General features: G+C 43.0%; 1 protein-coding gene and 1 long non-coding RNA gene across 4 annotated transcripts in view; one reads left to right on the forward strand and one right to left on the reverse strand.

Annotated features, from left to right (window-relative positions):
• Pou2f1 (POU class 2 homeobox 1) overlaps positions 1-5,033 on the reverse strand; it is a 151,836-nt gene extending 146,803 nt beyond the window's left edge. For all 3 annotated transcript variants that reach the window (XR_006848752.1, XM_046430172.1, XM_046430168.1), the window contains exon 1: positions 4,937-5,033. Coding sequence is in view for 2 of the 3 variants with exons in the window: in XM_046430172.1 (XP_046286128.1) it covers positions 4,937-4,997 (61 nt within the window). In the remaining variant the exon portion in view is untranslated. The remainder of the gene's footprint in view (positions 1-4,936) is intronic.
• Positions 5,034-5,550: 517 nt separating this feature from the next.
• On the forward strand, positions 5,551-10,539 carry LOC124083430 (uncharacterized). Its single transcript, XR_006848728.2, has 2 exons — positions 5,551-6,913; positions 7,771-10,539. It is a non-coding gene; the product is annotated as an uncharacterized LOC124083430 (long non-coding RNA).
• The last annotated feature ends 9,716 nt before the right edge of the window (positions 10,540-20,255 follow it).

Genomic DNA, 20,255 nt, shown 5'->3' on the forward strand with positions numbered 1-20,255 from the left:
TATACACTATTTCTACAGTTCTAACCTAAGACACAATAAAGTTACAGAGAATTGTGAATTATGTGACAAATTAAACTGTACTTGATATGATTTTCAGTACTGCAGGCTATATAAAGCTGACACAAACACTCATATTAAGCGTATTTTTGTACTTTTCCACATTGTTTTTTTTTTCAATTAATATAATGTATCCTCTCTAAATATCCAGTTTCCTGGAGAGAACTTCAAAAGACAAGCAAAACCAGTTTGCTGATTCTTCTTCTGCTCAATTACTAGTCCTGTCAGCAAAATTTGAGCAAAACTGAAAACTTTTGTCTGCTTAAATAGGGGAAGGCCCCGCAGAAAAGCTCTGTAAGATATCCTATCATCACTCAATGAATTAACATCCTACAGTAAAACACACAGAACCTTGTCAACTACACACACTACATATTAAGAGCTTCTTCAAGCCACAACTTGTGAAACTCAAGAAAATTTTCATATTCCAACTTCTACACCGTGAATAGATCAGTAAGCCAGGCAATGGCTCCACACGCTATTTTTGTTGCCATTGCTATTACTGATCTAGAGTGTATAAGAGCTCATTATCAGTCTAGAACACAGAAATACTTCAGCACAAAATAAAATCAATTTAAAACTTCAGTTACTCAGTCATCTTTATTCATAAAGATTATAACAACAATGTGCAAAAACATTCAGCAAGAGATATATAAGGAAACTACTCCTGTGCAGCTCGGTTGGGTGAAATGTGTACAGATGTTTCCTATATTATAGGTTATATACATAAATCAAATTTCCTATATAAAGCTAAATTTGGGAGTTGGGGAGGAGACATTTGAATATTAATTTATTTTTAAAGATGCAGATAGGACTTTGTGCAATGTATTTTTGTAAATGTTTTTCAAAATATTTGTCTTTGGTAGTGTTTCTTTTGCTGCCACCAAATTGGTAAGATGCTATTGAGATGTATAGAGAGTTTAAATTTTTAAAAGTGCACCTGATATCTCAGATGAATAATAAACAGCATATTTCTATTCTCAAAAAAAAAAATATAAGGAATCTACTATTCTTTGTGAACTTTAATTATCAACTCTTTTAACCACCTCCAAAGACATTTATACTATTTAGGCAACATAACAAAGACAAAAATTAAGCAAAATTCTGGCCCAAAGGGTCTCCCCCCCAAAAAGGGAAAGATCCATTCACAAAGGATACAAAAACTCAAAGTAGATGTGTTACTGAATGAAATCCACAACTTTTAACACTAACCCTAAGATTAGATTTCCTTGAAGGAATAAATGCCTGCTCAAGCATTTGGCATTGAAGAAGATATGGAAAACAAGAACATGGTGACCAGGAAGGGGCAGGTTTTGTCCATGACCTGTTTTGTTCTATAAACAATAATTATCTGAATAATTCTAAAAGCAGCACCTCCTTTAGGAGAAACACATCTTTTTACTTATCAACAAAACCATGTCACTTGAACCAGCACTGATGTGTAAACGCAAGTTACGGCAGTTGCACACCATTATTTTTAGTAGTGCTTAAAAGAAGACTAAAATGCAAAACGTAGGGCTGTTGGTTTTCAATATAAAAACAAAAAAAAACTAGTAAGGTGATCGCCATATCACATCTATAGTCTTCCAACTATAAAAACAACTCTTCATGAAAGTGAGTGGTCAATTTTAAAACACACACAACTAGATTCAAAATCAAGCAATACAGATTCAAGAAACATTTCAACTACTTCTTTTTTTAACAACAAAAAACTTATTTAAAAAATTTTAAAAATCTAGTTTTATCATTTTAGAACTACCAACCCAAGATATTCAAGGTTCTCTTAAATATCTTTGGAGGCTTGATGAGAGTAATTTGACACTCTGAACCCTGAAATTATTCCCAAAGCCACTAACCAGATGAGTGACATATTAACAATTACTTCAACCTAGGCAGTAATGAGTACATTTTACTTCTTCTGCTCTTTGCTATACACTGATGCAGAGAATAACAAATTAAAACTGTGACTGAACGCAACATCATTTACACCTAAGTAACAGCCACAGTTTGTGTTTTCCCTGACAACTGGTGTTTTTGACTATGACAAAAATGAAAGAAATTTTAAAAGTTATTTTGGGGAAAGAGGTTAAAAAGTACTTTTAATAGCTTGGAAGCAGAACAGTTCTTTAGAAATTAACTACATTTGATCAGCTGTCATACAAATGCTCAAGATTTGCACCATTACAATTAACAAGGGGGGCAAGCTGACAAAGAATCATGGGTGGGCTTTCTGGTGAGCCGCACTCTAGATGCCTGTAAAAGAAGACAGGCAGCCATGCAGGAGCTCGGAAGTGTTCACCAGCAACCAAAATACCCTACCACACTTGGCCCACAAGCAGGGTGAGGAATAAAGCACAGCAATTTGATCACATTCCCACAGCAGTTTTAGTCATTACCATAAGACACACCAGTTAAAAACATGATGAAAAATGCCTGAGAATCTACTAATACATCAAAAATCATAAAGTGGAACCATTACCTTGCAATAGAACTATTTAAAAAGTCATCAATCAAAACAAAAGGCCCAAATTTATCCAGACTAATTAACAGAAATTCAAAAATAATTCTAATTACGTTTTTAAAAATTTTAAAGCACCTACTTTCCTGTAGGTAGTCCACCTTATTTTAAACACTAACTTCAACCTAAAACAATATACTGCTCTCATTCTCTTGAATTCAGCTCAATGCATTCAAATAGGCTCTAAAATAAATGGCACCTCCATAAATCTGGACATTACTCTGATTAAGAAACACAGCTTCTTATAAAAATTTGAGGAAGCACAACAAACCCATATAAAATAAGCATGTATATGAATCACTTTTATAATTATCCTTATTTAAAATCCATGCTCTTCTCTTGAGAAGAAATGAATTTTTACTATAGCATGGAAAGCTAATCACAGTATAAGGCTAGTTAACAACACCCATCCTTTTTCTACATTAGAAATATCTTAACAAGGAAACTTAATGTGTTACCTGAAATTTGTAAAATGCAATGTGTATTTTATCATCCTGGATAAAATATCTACAGCCTCAGTAGTGGTTAAATTGCAGCTATAAAGGAAACTATTCCAAGATAAATGGTTTCCCTATGAGGAGGCTTCATTGCTACACTTCACCTCAGGACAATAAATCAAAGTAACTGCACCTTGTCCTCTGTCCAATGACATCATCAGTCTGACCACATCTTGGGAATCGGGTGCAAAACATATGCTATTTAAGGCATAAAACCATATTACTGGTTTTTGTTCATCAGACCTCCTGCTTCAGGTCTCTAAGGCGGTCATTCACCTGAATATTCTCCAGAAAACTAGTTATTTCCTCCCCTGATCATTCAGGGCCTACTACTGGAAGGGGGGGCGGGATGGAGAGCACGAGTTATTTTAAGTTAGCTTGCTTTTAATCCTTTAGTCGATCAAATCTTAAGATTTTGTTACAAGTTAAACTGAAGACTACTGTCCCACAAAGTATCTGGCTACCACACTTCATGACCCACTGTGATGGAGGGTTTGCTGTTGAATACCATTCCCTGAACACTCACCTTAAGAACCAACACAACATACACGCACACACGCACGCACACACGACGTTGCCCGGGAAAGACCAACAATCACGACCACCGTTTCCTGTGAGCAGGAAAAGTGGACCTGCCCTTCCCGGGCCGACTGTCCTCAATCACGTAAACCTGACATTCTCTGACAACTTGACGCCGCGGGGCGGGCGTGCGGAGAGGGGGGTCGCTCAGGGCGGCAGACGCGCTCCCCGCCGCGGCACTCCCCGGCTCCGTGCCCGCCGACCTGCGGGGGACGAGCGCCGAGCGGGCGTCGGCCTCGCGGGGCTCAGCGCCCGGCGGGCACGGGAGCGCGGCCGCCGGCTCCGGGAGCTGAGCGCCGGGACCTCGGGGGCGCCGGGCTCCCCCGCTCGCAGGGGCCGGCGCTGGGTCCACGCTCCCGGCCGAGTCCGAGGCCCGGCGGGGGCCCGTCCCCGCGGCCCCCGAGGGTGAGGCGCAGGCGGCGGCGGCCAGGGCTCCGCAGGCCCGCGGGGCGGGCGGGCGCAGGGCGCCGGGGGCGGGCGGGCGCGAGGCCCGCGCGGCCGGCTGCTCGGAGCCCGTGGGCTGCCGCGGAGCGAGAGCCATAACGAACCGCACGAGCACATGGGCGAAGGGAGAATATAAACACGGCGTTGGGCTGTGAGTGGCTGTTATTAAAGGTCTGAATTACTAAACATGAGAGGCGGGGAAAGCCGGGCGGCCATTTCAATAATATAAACCTCCCCGAATTAGACATTATTCAAATGAGCGCGGCTGGCGGCGGCGGGCGCGGAGGCCTCCGCACCGGGCCCGCGCCCCGCTCCGCGCCCCGCACCGGCCCGCGCCCCCCAGGCAGCGTAGGCGCCCCGCCACCCGCGTCCCCGGGCCGCGCGGCCTGGCGACGCTCCCGCCGAGGCCGGGCCGGGCCGGAACCCGCACGCCGACCCCGAGCTGGGCACTCCGGCCCCGCCGCCCGGTCCGCCGCCCGCGGCATTGTGCCCGCCGCCCGCGCCCTCCACGCCCCCGCCGCCCGCGCCCGCGCCCGCGAACCCCGGGAGCGCCCGCCCGCATTGTCCTCCGGGCGGCCCGGCCCGCCCGGCGCGGGGAGTGGGGAGCGGCCGGCGGGCGGAGGGCGGAGGGCGCGGGCCGCAGCCCCTGCCCGGTCCCGCCGCCACCGCGCCCGCCGCTGCCCTCCGCTCGGCGCCCGGCGGGGGCTCGCGCTCCGGCCCCCCAGCTCCCCGCCGTTAATTATAATAATCCTGAGTACTAATAAATTATGCTAAGTCGCGGGGGGGCCGCGGGAGCCGGGCCGAGTATGAATATGAATATGTAAAATGCCGTAATGATTACCTGCTGCTGCCGCCGCCGCCGCTGAACTCTCATCTTGACTCGCTGCTCCTCCGTCCGCCATTTTGAATATTTTAACCAAAATCGCCCGGTCGATGAGCCCTCCCTCGCTCCGCGCCCCTCCCCCGTCCGCGCCGCCTCGCCCCGCCCGCGCTCGCGGCTCCCCGGGCTCGCGCCAGGGGGCGCGCGAGGCCGGCACTACTCGCCGCCGGCCCCCTGGCGGAGCTCCACCCTCTCGAGCGCTCTGCGCACGCGCGTCCAGGCTGCCACGGCCTCCACCACCCCTAAAGCGCACTCAACCTGCCAGTCACCCTGGCGCTCCATATTTTGGCGACCGCTCTACGCATGCGTGACTTCCTCCACGCGCCTGAGAAGCAGCTAGCGCATGCGCTTCTTCCCTTGCCGCCCTCCTGAAGCGCGGCCCCAGGGAAGAGTGTAGTGTAGAGCGCCGGTATCTTCTTACGGTTCTCCCGCCTCGCTCCGCCTTCCCCGGCGGCGCTATGAGAGGTGGGCAGGAAGTCCAGCGGTCGCTTTCCGCGCGGTTGACGCGCTAACAAAGCCGGGGCCGCGGGCCCGCTAGGTGACTTCCGGCCCCGCGGGCAGGTAGGCGGAAGCGCCCGCCGCGGGCAGAGGCACCTGCCGGCCGCTTCGCCTCCCGCGTCCGCTCGGGCCCCGGGCCCCGGGCCCCGGGCCCCCGCCGCACTTCCCCGCGGCCTCCCGGGCGGGTCGCCTGCCCCTTGGCGCGACGGGACGGCCTGACCAGAGCCGTGGACTTGGCCTCGCCTCGCGTAGTGGGCAGCCCAGTGGGCGGTCTCCGGCGTAGCCCTTGCTTCCTGAGGAGTCGGGACTGCGAGGCCGGTAGCCCTGGGCTCGGGCTCGGGCCGATTGCCTTATGACTTCTTATATATAAACTCCCTGGGTTTTTCAAGTCTCTCTCAAGAGTAATGAGAAAAGTCGTTCGTGGTAAGAAGCCCGCCCTGAAGTGTCCTGCAGGGGTGACTACGGTCTCCACCGCCACTCGCAGGGCCTCGGGGGAGAGCGGTCGTCCTAACGGCCAGGCCACCGCCAGCCGCGCACCGGGTTCAGCTGCTGACGCTGGAGCCCAGGGCCCTGTCCCTGACGGCCTCTCTGTGGGTTGAAACTGGTCCTGGTGGTTCAGCCCGAGGGGACGCGCAGGAGCGCGGAAGCCAAGCGGTGGGACCGCCGGCTGTTGGGAACCAGGCCAGAGGAGTCCTGAGACCAGACCGGGGGCCTGCTCAGGGTCAGCGGCCGTGTCCACACAAGTACAGAGCCCTTCCTCAGGGCAGCGAACCTGAAATCCCCTCCGAGAACTCGCATGCCCTTATTTAAATCCATAGCTTCTATTTAATCTTAGTTGCACCTCTTTGATTCAAAAAGTAAATTAATGTGACATCAGAAAGGCACTGAAGCTAGTGAATGTGCTCTTCAGTCTTTACTATTTCATTTCCATAAAAGGAAATCTTAATGGAGTGAATTTTAAGGAAAATTTTCTGTGAGGAAAAGTGTTTAAAATAGTTACGTCGATGTTTCATGTTTATCTTAATGAAAAAAATGTTTCAAACTGCCTAGAGAAACTCCTGGGCTGCTTAGGTGCTCACAAACGAAGCTTAAACAGTTATATAAGGATTTTTAAAACTGCTGAAGTCTTGTAATCTACAAAAACTTTAGGAGCGTCTTATATTCTGCCATGAACTTTACTAGGTAGTAAGGGTAGGAAAATGCTGGAACACTGCCTTGACCTCAGCAAGCATAGGGTTGTCAACAGGAACTCTGCTCCTCCCACTTCTCCAGGAGGGGGGAATTGAGGGATAGAGATGTCAAGTAACAGTCTTCACAGGCTGAGGAGAAACTTGGGATTGGAACTGGTAGCCTCCTTGTACTGAACTGAACTCTTGGTGCTGCAACATGCATTTTAAAAAGACTCCAGGAAATGTATTTCAATGATAATCATTGCCTCAGGTGATATGATTAAAAATTACCATTTTTATGTTAATGTTATATCACTATTAAATAACAGAGTGGAAATTTAAACATAGGCAAGGAACAGTACTCTTAACCATGGTACTACACTGTTTGCTATGGATCAGGCAAAATCTGGAGGTGTATTTAGTTCACAGTGGGGAGAAAATACACTAACGTCCTGTGTGTAAGCTCAAAATAAAAATGTATTCATGAATGAGAACTTAACATTCACACAAAAATGCACACAAATAGCAACTCTTATAATTGCCAAAAATCAGAAATAGTCCAAATGTCCTTCAAAGATGAATGAATAAAACTGGTACATTTGTACCATGGGATACTGTTCAACAACAAACAGGAATAACCTGTTTGTGTATTCAACAAGCTAAATGAATCTCAAAGCCATTATATTGAGTGAAAGAAACCAGTCTCAAAAGGTTACATAATCTGATTCCATATATGATGTCAATGAAATAGCAAAACTATAATGAAGGAAAACAGACCAGTGGTTGCCAGTGGGTAGTGACAGGGAAAGGTGTAAATGTAAGGAATAGGCACAAGAGAGGTTTTGGCAGGTAGTACAGTTCTGCATCTTGACTGTGATACACATAAAGTGAATACACATAACACATGCAAAATGAAGAGGGGTGGTCAATTCTGCCTAGACATTCCTGTATCATTGTGAACGATTCACTCTGTCTTACCAATGGGCATCATGCAAGGCTCCCTTGCAGCTAGATATGGCCTTGTGTTAATTTTTGGCTATTATATTATTGGGTGGGTTTTCCAGGAGATCTCCTAAAAGAAGCAAATTTGTTATGTTTTGTTTTTTTTCCCCCTTTCCTGCTGTGTAGAATGAAGATACAAAGATCAAAATTTGGGCATCATTTTTGTATGCAGTACTATCTTCAAGATGCCAGCTTCATACCATGTTAGGAACAGCAAGCAGATGGGGTCTTCACAGGTTCAGGAGAAGCTTGGGATTGGAACTGGTAGCCTCCTTGTACTGAACTTCACTCAGTGCTGCCACATGCTTTTGTTAGAGACTCCAGGAAATGTATTTCAATGATTGTCATTGCCTCAGGGGACAAATACTACCATTTTTTATGAACATCCTCAACAGTTCACCTGATCAGAAAAATTAACATTCTACTTTAACAATTTGTTTAGTGGCCTAGGGAAGCCACTAAATTTTGCAGCAAAGGCTTTCAAGCCATGTTCCATGAAGCATTCAGGGTTGGCTTACGTGAAAAGCCTTCTGCCTCCTCTGCAGCCAGAAAGGCTTTGCTTTACCATGTTTTGGTATCACTGTTTTTAAAAATGTGTGTGTGTGTATTTGTATGTGAGACAGAGAGAGAGGGAAGGGAAAATAAATTTCTGTATGGGAAGATTCACCCAAGAAATTTCATTGCTTGAAGATGCTTATGCTATACATCATTAAAGAAAGTAAATTTTACAAGTTTTCAAAATAAAATGGTCATGACCATTTTTTTAGATATGAAGTATTGGGACCTCAATCTCCTTTTTGTGAATGTAAAGTGAACCCAGAAATTTTTCCAAGGAAGATTTGGACATATCTCAGATATTTCCATTTTATTTGTTTGTTTTGATACCAGGGATGGAACTCCTGCACTCAATCACTGAGCCACATCCCCAGCCCTATTTTTTTTTTTTTGTATTTTATTTAGAGATGAGGTCTCACTGAGTTATTTAGTGCCTCGCTGTTGCTGAGGCTCAATCCTTTGAACTCGCAATCCTCCTGTCTCAGCTTCCTGAGCTGCTGGGATTACAGGCATGCGCCACTGCACCCAGCTTTCCATAGTTCTTAAGCAGGTAGACAAGCTGTCTATTAATGAATGTGTACTGGTCGCATGTCTTAACGTTCATAAAAGGATGTCAAACCTACTTACTGTACCTAAGTGCTGCAATTTGTGTTGTATCCTTAATGGACAATGTAAAATATTTCTACTTCTCAGAGAATGTACATGGGAATCTTTATAATTCACTACTCCTCAGAAAGCTCAATAACATTTATGGAGAACTGTCTGAATAGGTACATAGCCATTTTCTCCTCTAGTTCAGGGTCAGCAAATGCATGACACTGCTCTTGCTACTATACCTTCAAAGCCCCTGGCCAACTTTAATCCATAACCCTTCCTTGGGCTGAGCCTAGAATCTTGCTCAAACATCACTCTTTCCAACCAGAGCTTCAGGCAGCCATTGGCACCTCATCAGCATTGGCATGCAGCATGAAATCCATTTGCTATTTCACCTCTAGATACTCTTAAAAGCCAAACTGTCATAAAGCCATGCACTAGAAATTTTGTTTCCTCCTAAGAGTCTTTCCTAGAATCATGCTTTGGACTTATGTCATCAGCCTACATTAAAATCATAAGAAGAAGAACTCTTAGAAATGCACCATATTTACTATAGGAGGGTTCTTCTCTTAACATCTGAAGGGCAAAGGTTAAGTAGCCTACCTAGGTTCACACAGTAAGGGACAGAGCTAGGGATTGAGCCAGACTGCCTTTCCTCCCTGCTCCCTGTCTTGGTGCCTGCCCAGCTGCCTCCGACCCTGCCTTCCTCCTGCACCTGCATGTTCAGGCCTTCACTTTGTCTCCAGGTGTTGAGGTGCCCCTTTTTTTCTCTGCATTTATTGATTCCATTTCTGCTCTTCCTCTCCTTTCCTGCTGCTTCCTATCCTTCCTCATAAGCTTTTTCCAGATAAACTCTCCCTGCATTTATTCATCAACCCACGACAGTCTGACAACTGCTCCAATCATTTTCCTGAAATTACTTTACTGGAAGTCACTGATGACCTCCCAGCTGCCAGATCTGATGACATCTTCACTCTTCATCTTGGCCCATCTCAGCAATTTGACAATGCTGATGGTTCCTTCCTTCTTAAAGACATCTCTGCCTCTGTCCTCAATGACAGATTGCTCTCCAGTCTCTCCTCTTATCTCTCTAACCACTTCTTGATTTTCCTCACTGGATCCTCTTCTTCCCATCTAACATAGTACTCTCCAGGGACCTGTTCTTGCCCCTCTGTTCATGGGACAGACAAGCTTATTTGTTGTCAGCTTCTCACTCTGAAGGTGACTCCTAAATCTGCAGCGTTGGTCTTATCTCTTCTCTGATTGTCAGATGATGCTACATTTATCTCTCTTACTAGGGTATAAACCATGCAAGGACTGGGCTCTAACCTCATTATTTTAAAAAATCTCTTTATCTTTAATATTATAGTACAGGTTCTGGACATAGTCTATGCTTAGTATCTCTTTTAAAACAGACTTTCTTGCATTCTTCCATCTGTATTATAGTGACCATCCAATGCCATGTAAAAGTCTCCATTTATCCACAAGCATCAGTCATCTGTACCTGGCATTGCTCTAGGCACAACATTTTCTTTGGATTTTTGTAATATTCTAAAATCAATATACATTTAATTCAACCTTATAATCTTTCAAGCAGCATCTATAATCCTATATTTTATTTACTGTAAGATGCACTTTTCTCATATTTTGATATCTGAAATCAACATGTGTTGTACAAGAAGGTAATTGTCATAGTCTATTTGGCAGTATTTTTAATAGTAAATAAAATAATAGAAGAACTTATAACCAGTGATATTTTTAATTCTATGAAATATTGTATTTTATTCTGAGAAGATTTAGAAATATCCTTCTAACATTTTCTATCAACTGGGAAATGTTTAATAATTCTTAGTATACTGGTGTTTTTTTGTTGTTTTTTTAATGCAGGAAAAGAGATATTTAAAGGCTTTTCAATATTTAGGTTAAAATGATGATTTCCATTAGGACAGGTTCACACATCCATATAGTCCTCTGCTTCAAATACACAGCAATGATGGGCAAAATAGATAAAGAGAAAACTAAAAAGAAGAAGTCTGAAATAATAATTTCCACAAGCTAGGCAGAACACACCAGTGCAAACCATGCACAGGTCTGTTGCTTTGGGGCTGCTACTCTGCAGCTCAGAGCAGGTGGTGTGCTACTAAGGAACACAAAGATGCCAGTCACTGCCCCATCTCTTTCTCTTTCACACACACATGCATCACACGCATCTTTTGTAATTTTAATAGATTATTTTTTTTTGTAGTGATGCGGGGGGTTGAACCTAGGGCCTTCTATATGCTAGGCAATCACTCTACTACTGAGCTACATCCCAGCCCCTTAATAGATATGTCTTACATAAAAATCAGAACTGCAACATTTTATGGTACAGAGAAGTTTCATGTTTCATGTTCCCCACTTCCTCTCCTCTTTGGGAAATTCTTTTTATTAGCTTGTTATGTATCCTTCCAACACCTCTCCTTGCAACTTTTTTTTTCCTTGCAAAATAAGAAAAATACATGTATATCTACATATAGACTCTCCTTTTGCTCCTTTCTTAAAAAGCTAGTGCAACTTACACACTGCTTTGTATCTTGTGTTTTCACTTAACGGTACCTGCAAGAGATTCCTCCTCATCCAGACATGGAGATCTTTATCATTCTTTTTCTGTGGCTCTGTGTGATTCTCTGTGTCCAGCATGGTTTACTCAACCAGTTATCGCTTGGTGGACAGGCGTATTTATAAACATAGCCTGGTGCACTGTGACAGTGACTGGTGTCACTGCATACTCCCAAGAGCCTTTGTAAATAGAGGCTGAGTAAAGCCTCTGCCTAAGTGCTGCCTGGGGCTGCAGCTTCACAGGAAGTTGAGAGGAGAACAAGCAGGAGGACAGAGACACAGCCTTGCAACAGCAAGTGTGTGAAACCACCTCCCCGAGCCCCTAACCTCCATCCTGAGATCTGGGAGGTAGAATGGAGGTGACCACAGAACTAGGAAACAGCAAATGAGAGAGAGTTCAAAACATATGTATGTATGCAGGGATAACAATATATATTTCAAAGTAATGTGTGTAAATGTTAATATCACATAGTAAATATTTTATTAAAATTAAATACTAATAAATAGTAAATTATATTCAATTCATATTAAAGCAATTTATCCAATTTTAAAATTGGTTTCGTACCTAAAATCTAGATCAGGATTAGTTCCCAGTGGTTTAAAAATGAAAAATAAAAGTAAAACTTCTAGAAGAAAACATCAGTGATTTCCTTTATAAGAAAGCTATTTCAGGCGCTGGGGTTGTGGTCTGTGGTAGAGCGCTTGTCTAGCATGTGTGAGGCCCTGGGTTTGATCCTCACCACCACATATAAATAAATAAAATAAAGGTATTGTGTCCACCTACAACTAAAAGTGTATATATATATATATATATATATATATATATAAATTTTTTTAAAAGAAAGCTAGTTCAGTAATATTATTGTCAGAAAAGAAACAATTAAAGGCAGAAAGGAATAAAAATGCATTGTAACAAAAAACTGAAGCATCAAGAAACTCTAACAATTATGAATTATATGAAACTAACAACCTACCTAGAAAAATATAAAATAAAAATTGCCCATTATGAAGAGAGATCAGTAAAATCACAAGCACAGGAGTTTATAATACAAAAGAAATTATACCTACTGTTATTACTTCACCAAAACTACAAACTAACCGTGGTACCCATCCCCTATCATTATAATCAAATCAGTGTGTCCAGATTGAGCCTGAACTGTGTGTACCACTAGTGTCCAGCCATGTCTGGACATATCTGGCAGGGAAAGAAATGGAAAGTGTGTGCTCTTGAAGACCAGAGGAATGTACTGGGAGAAAAACTGCTCCAGGTGATCCTGGTGCTGCCAACTTGACCATGCCTCCGAGTCCATTTTGGTCTCTTAAAAAAATAGGTGACTAGGATTCGAGCTTCATGTCTGTCCTGAGGCTAAACTACCAGCTCAGAGCCCCATAAGCCTTCATCTGTGGAGTCCTATGGAGAAGTAGCTCTAGTTGCAGGGATGATATTAAAAATAGGTAGCACCTTCAGTGTTGTGACAAGACAAAACAGGCACCTCTGTTTTGTGGTACTTCGTCAGGACGTGCTAGATGGTTCCTGTACTGAGGCACACCTGATAGATTTCAGCCTGTCCACAAGGTCTCCTTTGACACTTCCAGGAGGACAGGGGAACTCTGATTCCCCTTTGACAGAGTTGAACACACAAAAGGGGGAACTCTGCCTATTCTGACAAATGGGATTGCAGTGCTTGTGGGAGAGGGACCAGCAGCACCAACCAAAAGTAGCAGCGGGCTAGTTATGGGCTTTTGTTCTTCTCTTTCCAGAGATATAAAACTACAAGACCTCTCCCCAAGACCATTGTAGTCTATTGGTAGTCACCAGGATGGATGAAGTACATCCTATGAACGAAGTACATCCTGTCAGGGGAGCTCAGAGCAGGTGCCTTTGACTCCTAACTTACACCAGTGCAGGTGAGGAGTAGATGAGAGCTAGTAAACAGAACCCTTGGACCACCACTAGCTTTCTGATCGGGTGGCTGACGGTCCCCTCACAAAGAAAATGCACAAGAAAAGCGTCATGGCTAGAAGAAGGACCAGCAGGTGTTAGTAGAGGGAATATAGCGGGAGGAGGTGGTAAATGTAACACTTTCACTTCACTTTTAGCCATCCTTGGGCCAGAAGGATCATTTCAGTGCATGGTGGTCTGAGGGACTGAAGTTCAGAGAATCGGTAACTTGCCTGAGTCGCTAGGACTGAAATCTCAATGCAGTACCACTTGCATTAGCTCGCCTCCCGCAGGCAGCTGCCCCAGCGTAGGAGAGGGAAAGTCCAGTCCTTGTCATTGCCAGAGAGTTCTGATTGCTATTTACTTTCTCATCTATTTCATATTATGATAATGTTTTCCTGGAATTGGATGATATAATACTAGAAATTGAAGATGTTTATTCGCAACAAAGATTACATATGCAGGCTTCCTGTCATAGCCTAGGGAAGTTGCTCACATCATTCATGATTTCCAGTCTTCTCTGAATATGATAATGTTTATTTTAGGAAATCTGGTTTTGCTGCTGATCTTCCAAAGGAAGGCAGGCGGAGGGGGGTGGCGGTGATATACCCTTTGGGTATTTATTGAGCCTGGAGTCCTCCTCAAATTAGCTTGCTGGGAAGTATTGCATGTGATGAATGATACAGTATTTAAATGATGCTGTAGACATTTTCCTTTGTAATAAAGCAAATTATTCTAACAAAACTATTTTGTTTCATTTCTTCATACAAAATTCATGTTTGAATTCCATCTAGGCCCTAAAACTTTAAATTTCCATAACAAGTTTTATGCATTATTAAATTTTATACACCACCTCATTATGCTTTTGAAACTGATTATACAATCTAATTAATTCAGAATATTAACTACAATTTCTGTAAAATGAATAGGCTAATGTTGATGGGAGTGATGTGTATAGATCCAACCATCTCTTCCCCTCTTCATAGCATCCCAATTATATGTATACCAAAAACTGTGTCTCTGAAGTCCCCCATCCAGTAGCTTCTATCTGAGGTACAGCCAAGACCAAAAGTTAAGTTTTGTTGCTGGTATTGATGTTGTTTGTACTGGGGATTGAACCCAGGGGCACTTTACCCTGGGCTACATCCCTGATCCTTTTTTATTTTTTATTTTGAGATAGGGTCTTGCTAAGTTGTTAAGGCTGACCTCAAACTTTCAAACCTCCTGCCTCAGACTCCTGAGTTGCTGGGATTATAGTTGTGTACCACTACGCCCAGCCAAAACTTGAGTTTAAATACTTCCAGGTAGATTAAAAAAAAAAAAAAACTTAAAAATTTGCACTTCACTCCTAGGCAAACCCTACCAACTCTCTGCCAAAAGTTAAAACTCTGGCTGGGGATATAGCTCAGTTGGTAGAGTGCTTGCCTTACATGCACAAAGCCTTGGGTTCAATCCCCAGCACCACGCCCCCCAAAAAATAAATTAAAAAGCTAAACCCCTGGATTTTTTTGTTTGCTTGTTATACTTTTTTTTTAATTAGGATTTTCACAAGAGTCACATGATTACTAAATCCAAAGCAGATAAAATGTCCAATTAAAAGTGTGATGAGGGTAATGTAGATGCCAAGGAACCACCTCCCTAAGAGAAGTAAGAAGAATGTATTCACAACCATGGAAGAGAGTAAAAGGGCCAAAGCCAGGGCGTGGCTCCAGGTGGTAATCCAGGACCATCCAGTGGGGCTGCCAGGCTGGCCTCAGGTCCCTGGAGACCCACCAGGAATGATCAAAATCATGTTTCCCCTTTACTAATGAAGTTAGTGAAACAGCACACAGTGTATTTTGGTAGACCCTCCATAAAAATTAAAAAATTAAATAAAAAAACCTAAGGAACAGACACCATTTTTAATTCATTCCCCTCTTACCTCACTCCTCCATTAGAAAGATTACAACATTCCAAATCTAAAAGACCGTTTTGGTTATCTAGAAAACAGACTGACTTACAGTATTCCATTTCCTCATCATGTAAAACAAGGAAAGGTGTTCTATATTATGATCCAATTCCCTTTCTTTAGTTTAAAATAAAGGGCCATGAAAACCATGTTGATATCAAGTACTCCAGATGTCTCACGGTCCCACCAGCCTCTGGATACAAATGAAGTTAAATTTCTGTCAATAATCCAAAAGGGGGCTGGGTTGTGGCTCAGAGGTAGAGTGCTCACCTACCATGCATGAGGCACTGGGTTCGATCCTAAGCACCATATAAAAATTAAAAAAATTTAAAAAAATAATCCAAAATTTCTGTTCTCAGCACTGTCCCCATCATGGCAGGGCAAAGGCACACCCCATCCAACATTGTCCTTTCATATTCCACTGTGACCCTGCCGGCCAGGAGAAGGCTTCCTCCGAAGCCACACAGCCTCCAGCCCCTTCGCTTACCAAATGCCCCAGACCCTTGTGATCTGGTCATGCTGGATGTCTAGCTGAAGTGGGAGAGGGCATCCACCATCACGGTGTTGAAATCTGTCCCCTGTTCCAGAAACATCACTGTTCATGCCTCAAGTCCTACCAAGTACTTTAAGAAAACTACTTTGTTTTCAGGCCAACCTAAGGAACAGACACCATTTTTAATTCTTTTCCCTCTTACCGGCTCCTCAAGTGCCCCTCCCCATCACAGCAAGAAGCACAGGTTCTTGAAGCTGCCAGCCAGGGCTTAGCAGACAAACTCAACTGAATCTGGCTGGGATTATTCTAGAACATCAAGTACTGTAATGGGTATTTTTAAGCTCTTGGGGGAAAAAAATACCAGAATTACATGGAGCATTGATTTTAAAAAATACCAGTGTTTTTAAAAAGTAGTTTTGCATTCTTCTCAAGAGGAGCACGCCTGTGGGCTTCAGCCTCTCCCACCTCTCTGGAGTTGCTCAGTGCTTGCTCTTTGAGGGAAGAGTGTCCTGTTACAAATGTCTTCCAGTGTCCTTTTGTGGAGTGTTACTATTTTATCTGTCACCTTGGCATCAAGAATCCCCCTAGAACTGGGTTTTGACATGTAAAGCAGGAGTCAGCCTTCAAGTCTTTCCCACATGGATGGATGTCATAGCCCCAGCAGGACTACCTGGTGTCCCCTGCTTTGCAATGAGGATTTCCTCACAGTCCAGTGTCACAGATCAGTTGTGGGTCCTTGTTTTGTATACTTTTAAAGATCATTTTTACTTTTAATTAACAAATATAATTATGTGTATTTATAGGGAACAATGTAATGCTTTGACATATATTTACAGTGTGGACTGATTAAATCAGACCAATTAATATATCTGTCACCCCACATACTTATTTTATCGTGGTAAAAATGTTTTAGACCTACTCTTTTAACAATTTGAAATACACAGTGTGTTTCTGTTTGTTACAGTCACTCTCTGTGCAGTAGACCACTACAGCCTTAGGCCACCTTGTTCCCTTGGTCAGAATTTACCTTCTCCCTGTCCACACCCACTGCCCAGCTCCGGCCTCTACTTTCTACTTATGTGAGTTCAACTCTTTAGAGTCCTCAAATAAATGAGACCATGCAGTATTTGTCTTTGGTCTGGCTGATTTCATTCAGCATAGTGTCTTTACATTCATCCATGTCACAGGCAACAGGTTTCAACTGTGTATCTTTATTCACTACGTTTTCTTGATCTGTTGTGGACACTCAGATTGCTTCCCTATCTTAGCTATTGTGAATAAACGTATAGCCAAAAGAGGGATTGTTGGGTCCTATGGCAATTCTACCTCTAGTGTTCTGAGGAACCCCCATACCGTTGTCAATAATGGTTATATTGATTTACATTCACCAAACTGCACACAAGAGCTCCTGCCCAGCCACACCCCACCAATATGTTTTGCCTTTTTGATAGCAGCCAAGCCAACGTGTGAGGTGATATCTCACTGTGATTTTTCTCTGCATGTCCCTGATTATTAGTGATGATAAACATTTTTTTCATATCTATCTGTTGACCATTTGTATGTCTTCTTTTGAGAACAGTCTGTTTAGGGTCTTTGCTTATTTTTCAGTTGGTTTATTTCTCTTGCTGTTGAGTTGTTGGAGTTCCCTGTGTGTCCGTTAGCCCTTATCAGACATAGGGTTTGCAAACTGCAGACCTTTTTAGCTCAATAAATCCCCCTTGCCTGTCCTTTTGTTGGAAAGAGAAGAAGAGAGATAAGAAATGGAGTGCTTGCCTAAGCCGGTGTTGTGCAGGGTTCCCCTCTACTGTCTTCCAGGTGTTGTGGAGGGTTCCCTCTACTGTCTTCCAGCTGTTTTACGGTTCGGTTCCCGTCTGGCAGCATGATGAGTCTACTATTGAAACTCTCTATTGAATTTTTCTGTTCTGCTGCCGCAGTCTGGCTGGGCACAAAATCACGAGCCACCACACACCTTGTAGATTCAAAAGCAACTCTTTATTCTCGAACTGTCGCTGGCACTTACACACATGTTCTGGGGAAATCTACATTCTGGGCCAAAATCACGTTCTGGGCAAAAATCCCAAATACTCTCTGAATCCCGGGAGAACTCAAGGAGCGGGCGCGCCTGAGGCAGCAGGATACGCCCTATTCCCAGCAGGGTACACCTTAAACCTTGAACCGCCCTAAACCCAAGGAGTGGGATACTCCCTAATCCCAGCAGGATACACCCTAAACCTGGATCCGCCCTGGTCCTTGAGCAAGGTCACCTTACATGCAATGTCACTGCAAATAACCTGGGTCAATATGGAGAGTCCTTCCTCTAAGCAACATGGGGTAGGCTGACAAAGAAATTGCCATGTGTCATTCCTACTTGGCAATGGCTCTCAGCATCTCCCCCCTTCTGATTAATTAAACAACAAGCAATGTGGCTTAGGGACCGTGCCTGGTAGGTTGTCCAATTCAACATATGGTTCTTACCCGTCATGGGAAAAACTGACCTCTAGGCGTCAGCCTCCTGTCTTAGGTTGATACCACTGCAATTGGATCATACCTGTCACTGACTACCGGTCCAGCATACAGCCATACTTGTGGATAGGCCTATGCACCAGTGGGGGGATGAGGTTCTTGCCTCACCTCTGTTGGCCCCCAAATTTGGCCTTGGTGCCAGTGGGGCGTGAGGTTCTTTGCCTCACCTCTGTTGGCCCCCAAATTTTAGACCATCACTAGCAGAAGGGAGGATACAGAAATGCCACGACACCAAGCCAATTGATGGCTCCTTCGGAAAAATTGCATCACTGGTGACACCATCAGCAAAGATATGCCAGCAGTACCACAATTCGCTGCACCAAACGATAGTTCACAATGTATACAAGTGATACATAGTCCAGGCAAGTTCTGCAAGCAGTTCAAAGCGGAGGAGTCTATCAATATGTCCATTTCCTCCCAAAGTAAATCAAGTCCTTGATTGAGCATTACTTGTTGAGTTATATTCATTGATGCATCAGTTTATACAGTTTACTGTGATAGCTATCATAGAAGCTGTAGTTTGATTTTATCTTTGTCTTCACCGGCACTGGGATGAAGATAGGAATTCTGGCAATGATGCTAAAGAGACATTATCCTGAACAGAATTATTAAATATAATGAAAAGGAAAGGTTAAAGTAAACAAACAGATCTGTTAACCTCCTTTAAAAACAATCCTTAACAGCTGTTTACCTAATTTAAATTAAGCCATTTAAATCACGTGAATAAAAAAAAATTCGGATCCATTTTTTCATGAGCGCTCCTCATATATGAAATATGGATATATGCACATACAGACATACAACACAAAACACAAGAGTGCACACAAACGTACAACACATAAGACAATAGTAAAGGCCTTGTAGCTTTACCTAGGTGAAATCTCCATTGCAATGTTTAAAAACTCCAGTCAAAAAATAACACTGATCAGAAAAACATTAACCTAGGTTTGTATGAGCTCAAAAAATAAAATAGAACTTTATGATGTGGGAAAAAGCAATAATAAAATAGCTATTGAAAAAAACATCCTGGTTAATCACTGTCACAGATGTAAGAATAGCCAAGCTGGAGCTCTGGATATCAACTGTTATGGATTTGAGAGTAAATTCATCTTCTTTTTGGTCTGTAGAAATTGCTTTGGTTAGTCTCTCTGGAATCCAAATCGGCTGCTGTTCTCCCTGTGGAAACACAAACAGAACCCCGACTCCAGACAATCACTGGGTCAGGACCTTTCCATTGTCCTGTTAGAATATCTTTCCAAAGTACCTTAGGCTTACGTACATTTTTTGGATACATACGCCTTTCCGCAGCACTAAGTCCTGATGAATCCAAATTTAAAAAGTTTAGAGTAAAAAGGGTTATTTTAAGTTTATCTTTGGGGGATATATACCCCTTAAAGATCCTTTTAAATTTAAGTCTTTCAAAAGCATTCTGCCTTAGTTTTTAGAATTACTTTAGTCCTTTTAATTTTTTGATGTGGTTTTAAACCAATTTCCTTCTAGTTTAATGTTTTCTAAATTGGCTCTTGTCTATAAATTTTAACACCCTCATCTGAGTCTTCTAATATCTGCACCACCAGAAATTAAAGTTGATGGGCTTTTTGAAAAAAAATTACTAATAATCTCCTTGTTCTTCTATTTTATCCAATATTTGACTGTAAACTTCTCTCTTGTACCTTTTTCTATCTTGCATGTCTGTATCTAATAGTTGTCTTAGCTTTTTGTATTTTTTATCTGAAATACCTTTACTTGACATTTTTAACCATTTTTTATCTTGTTTCTATCTTTTAGTTTTCTTCTAAGGTTTGTATATTTACCCTTAGTTGCTTTTTTTTCCTCCCAGTTTTCTTTTGTTTCCTATTTTGTGGGTTTAAAATTCTTGTCTTCCTACATCTTCTCTATCTTCCTACATCTTTTTTATCTTTTTTTAACTTTCTATACTTCTGTCTTTAAAGTTTTTC

This window comes from Marmota monax, unplaced genomic scaffold, assembly GCF_021218885.2.
Source record: "Marmota monax isolate L192 unplaced genomic scaffold, Marmota_monax_Labrador192_F-V1.1 WCK01_AAM20220418_F8-fsc00055, whole genome shotgun sequence".
NCBI lineage: Eukaryota > Metazoa > Chordata > Mammalia > Rodentia > Sciuridae > Marmota > Marmota monax.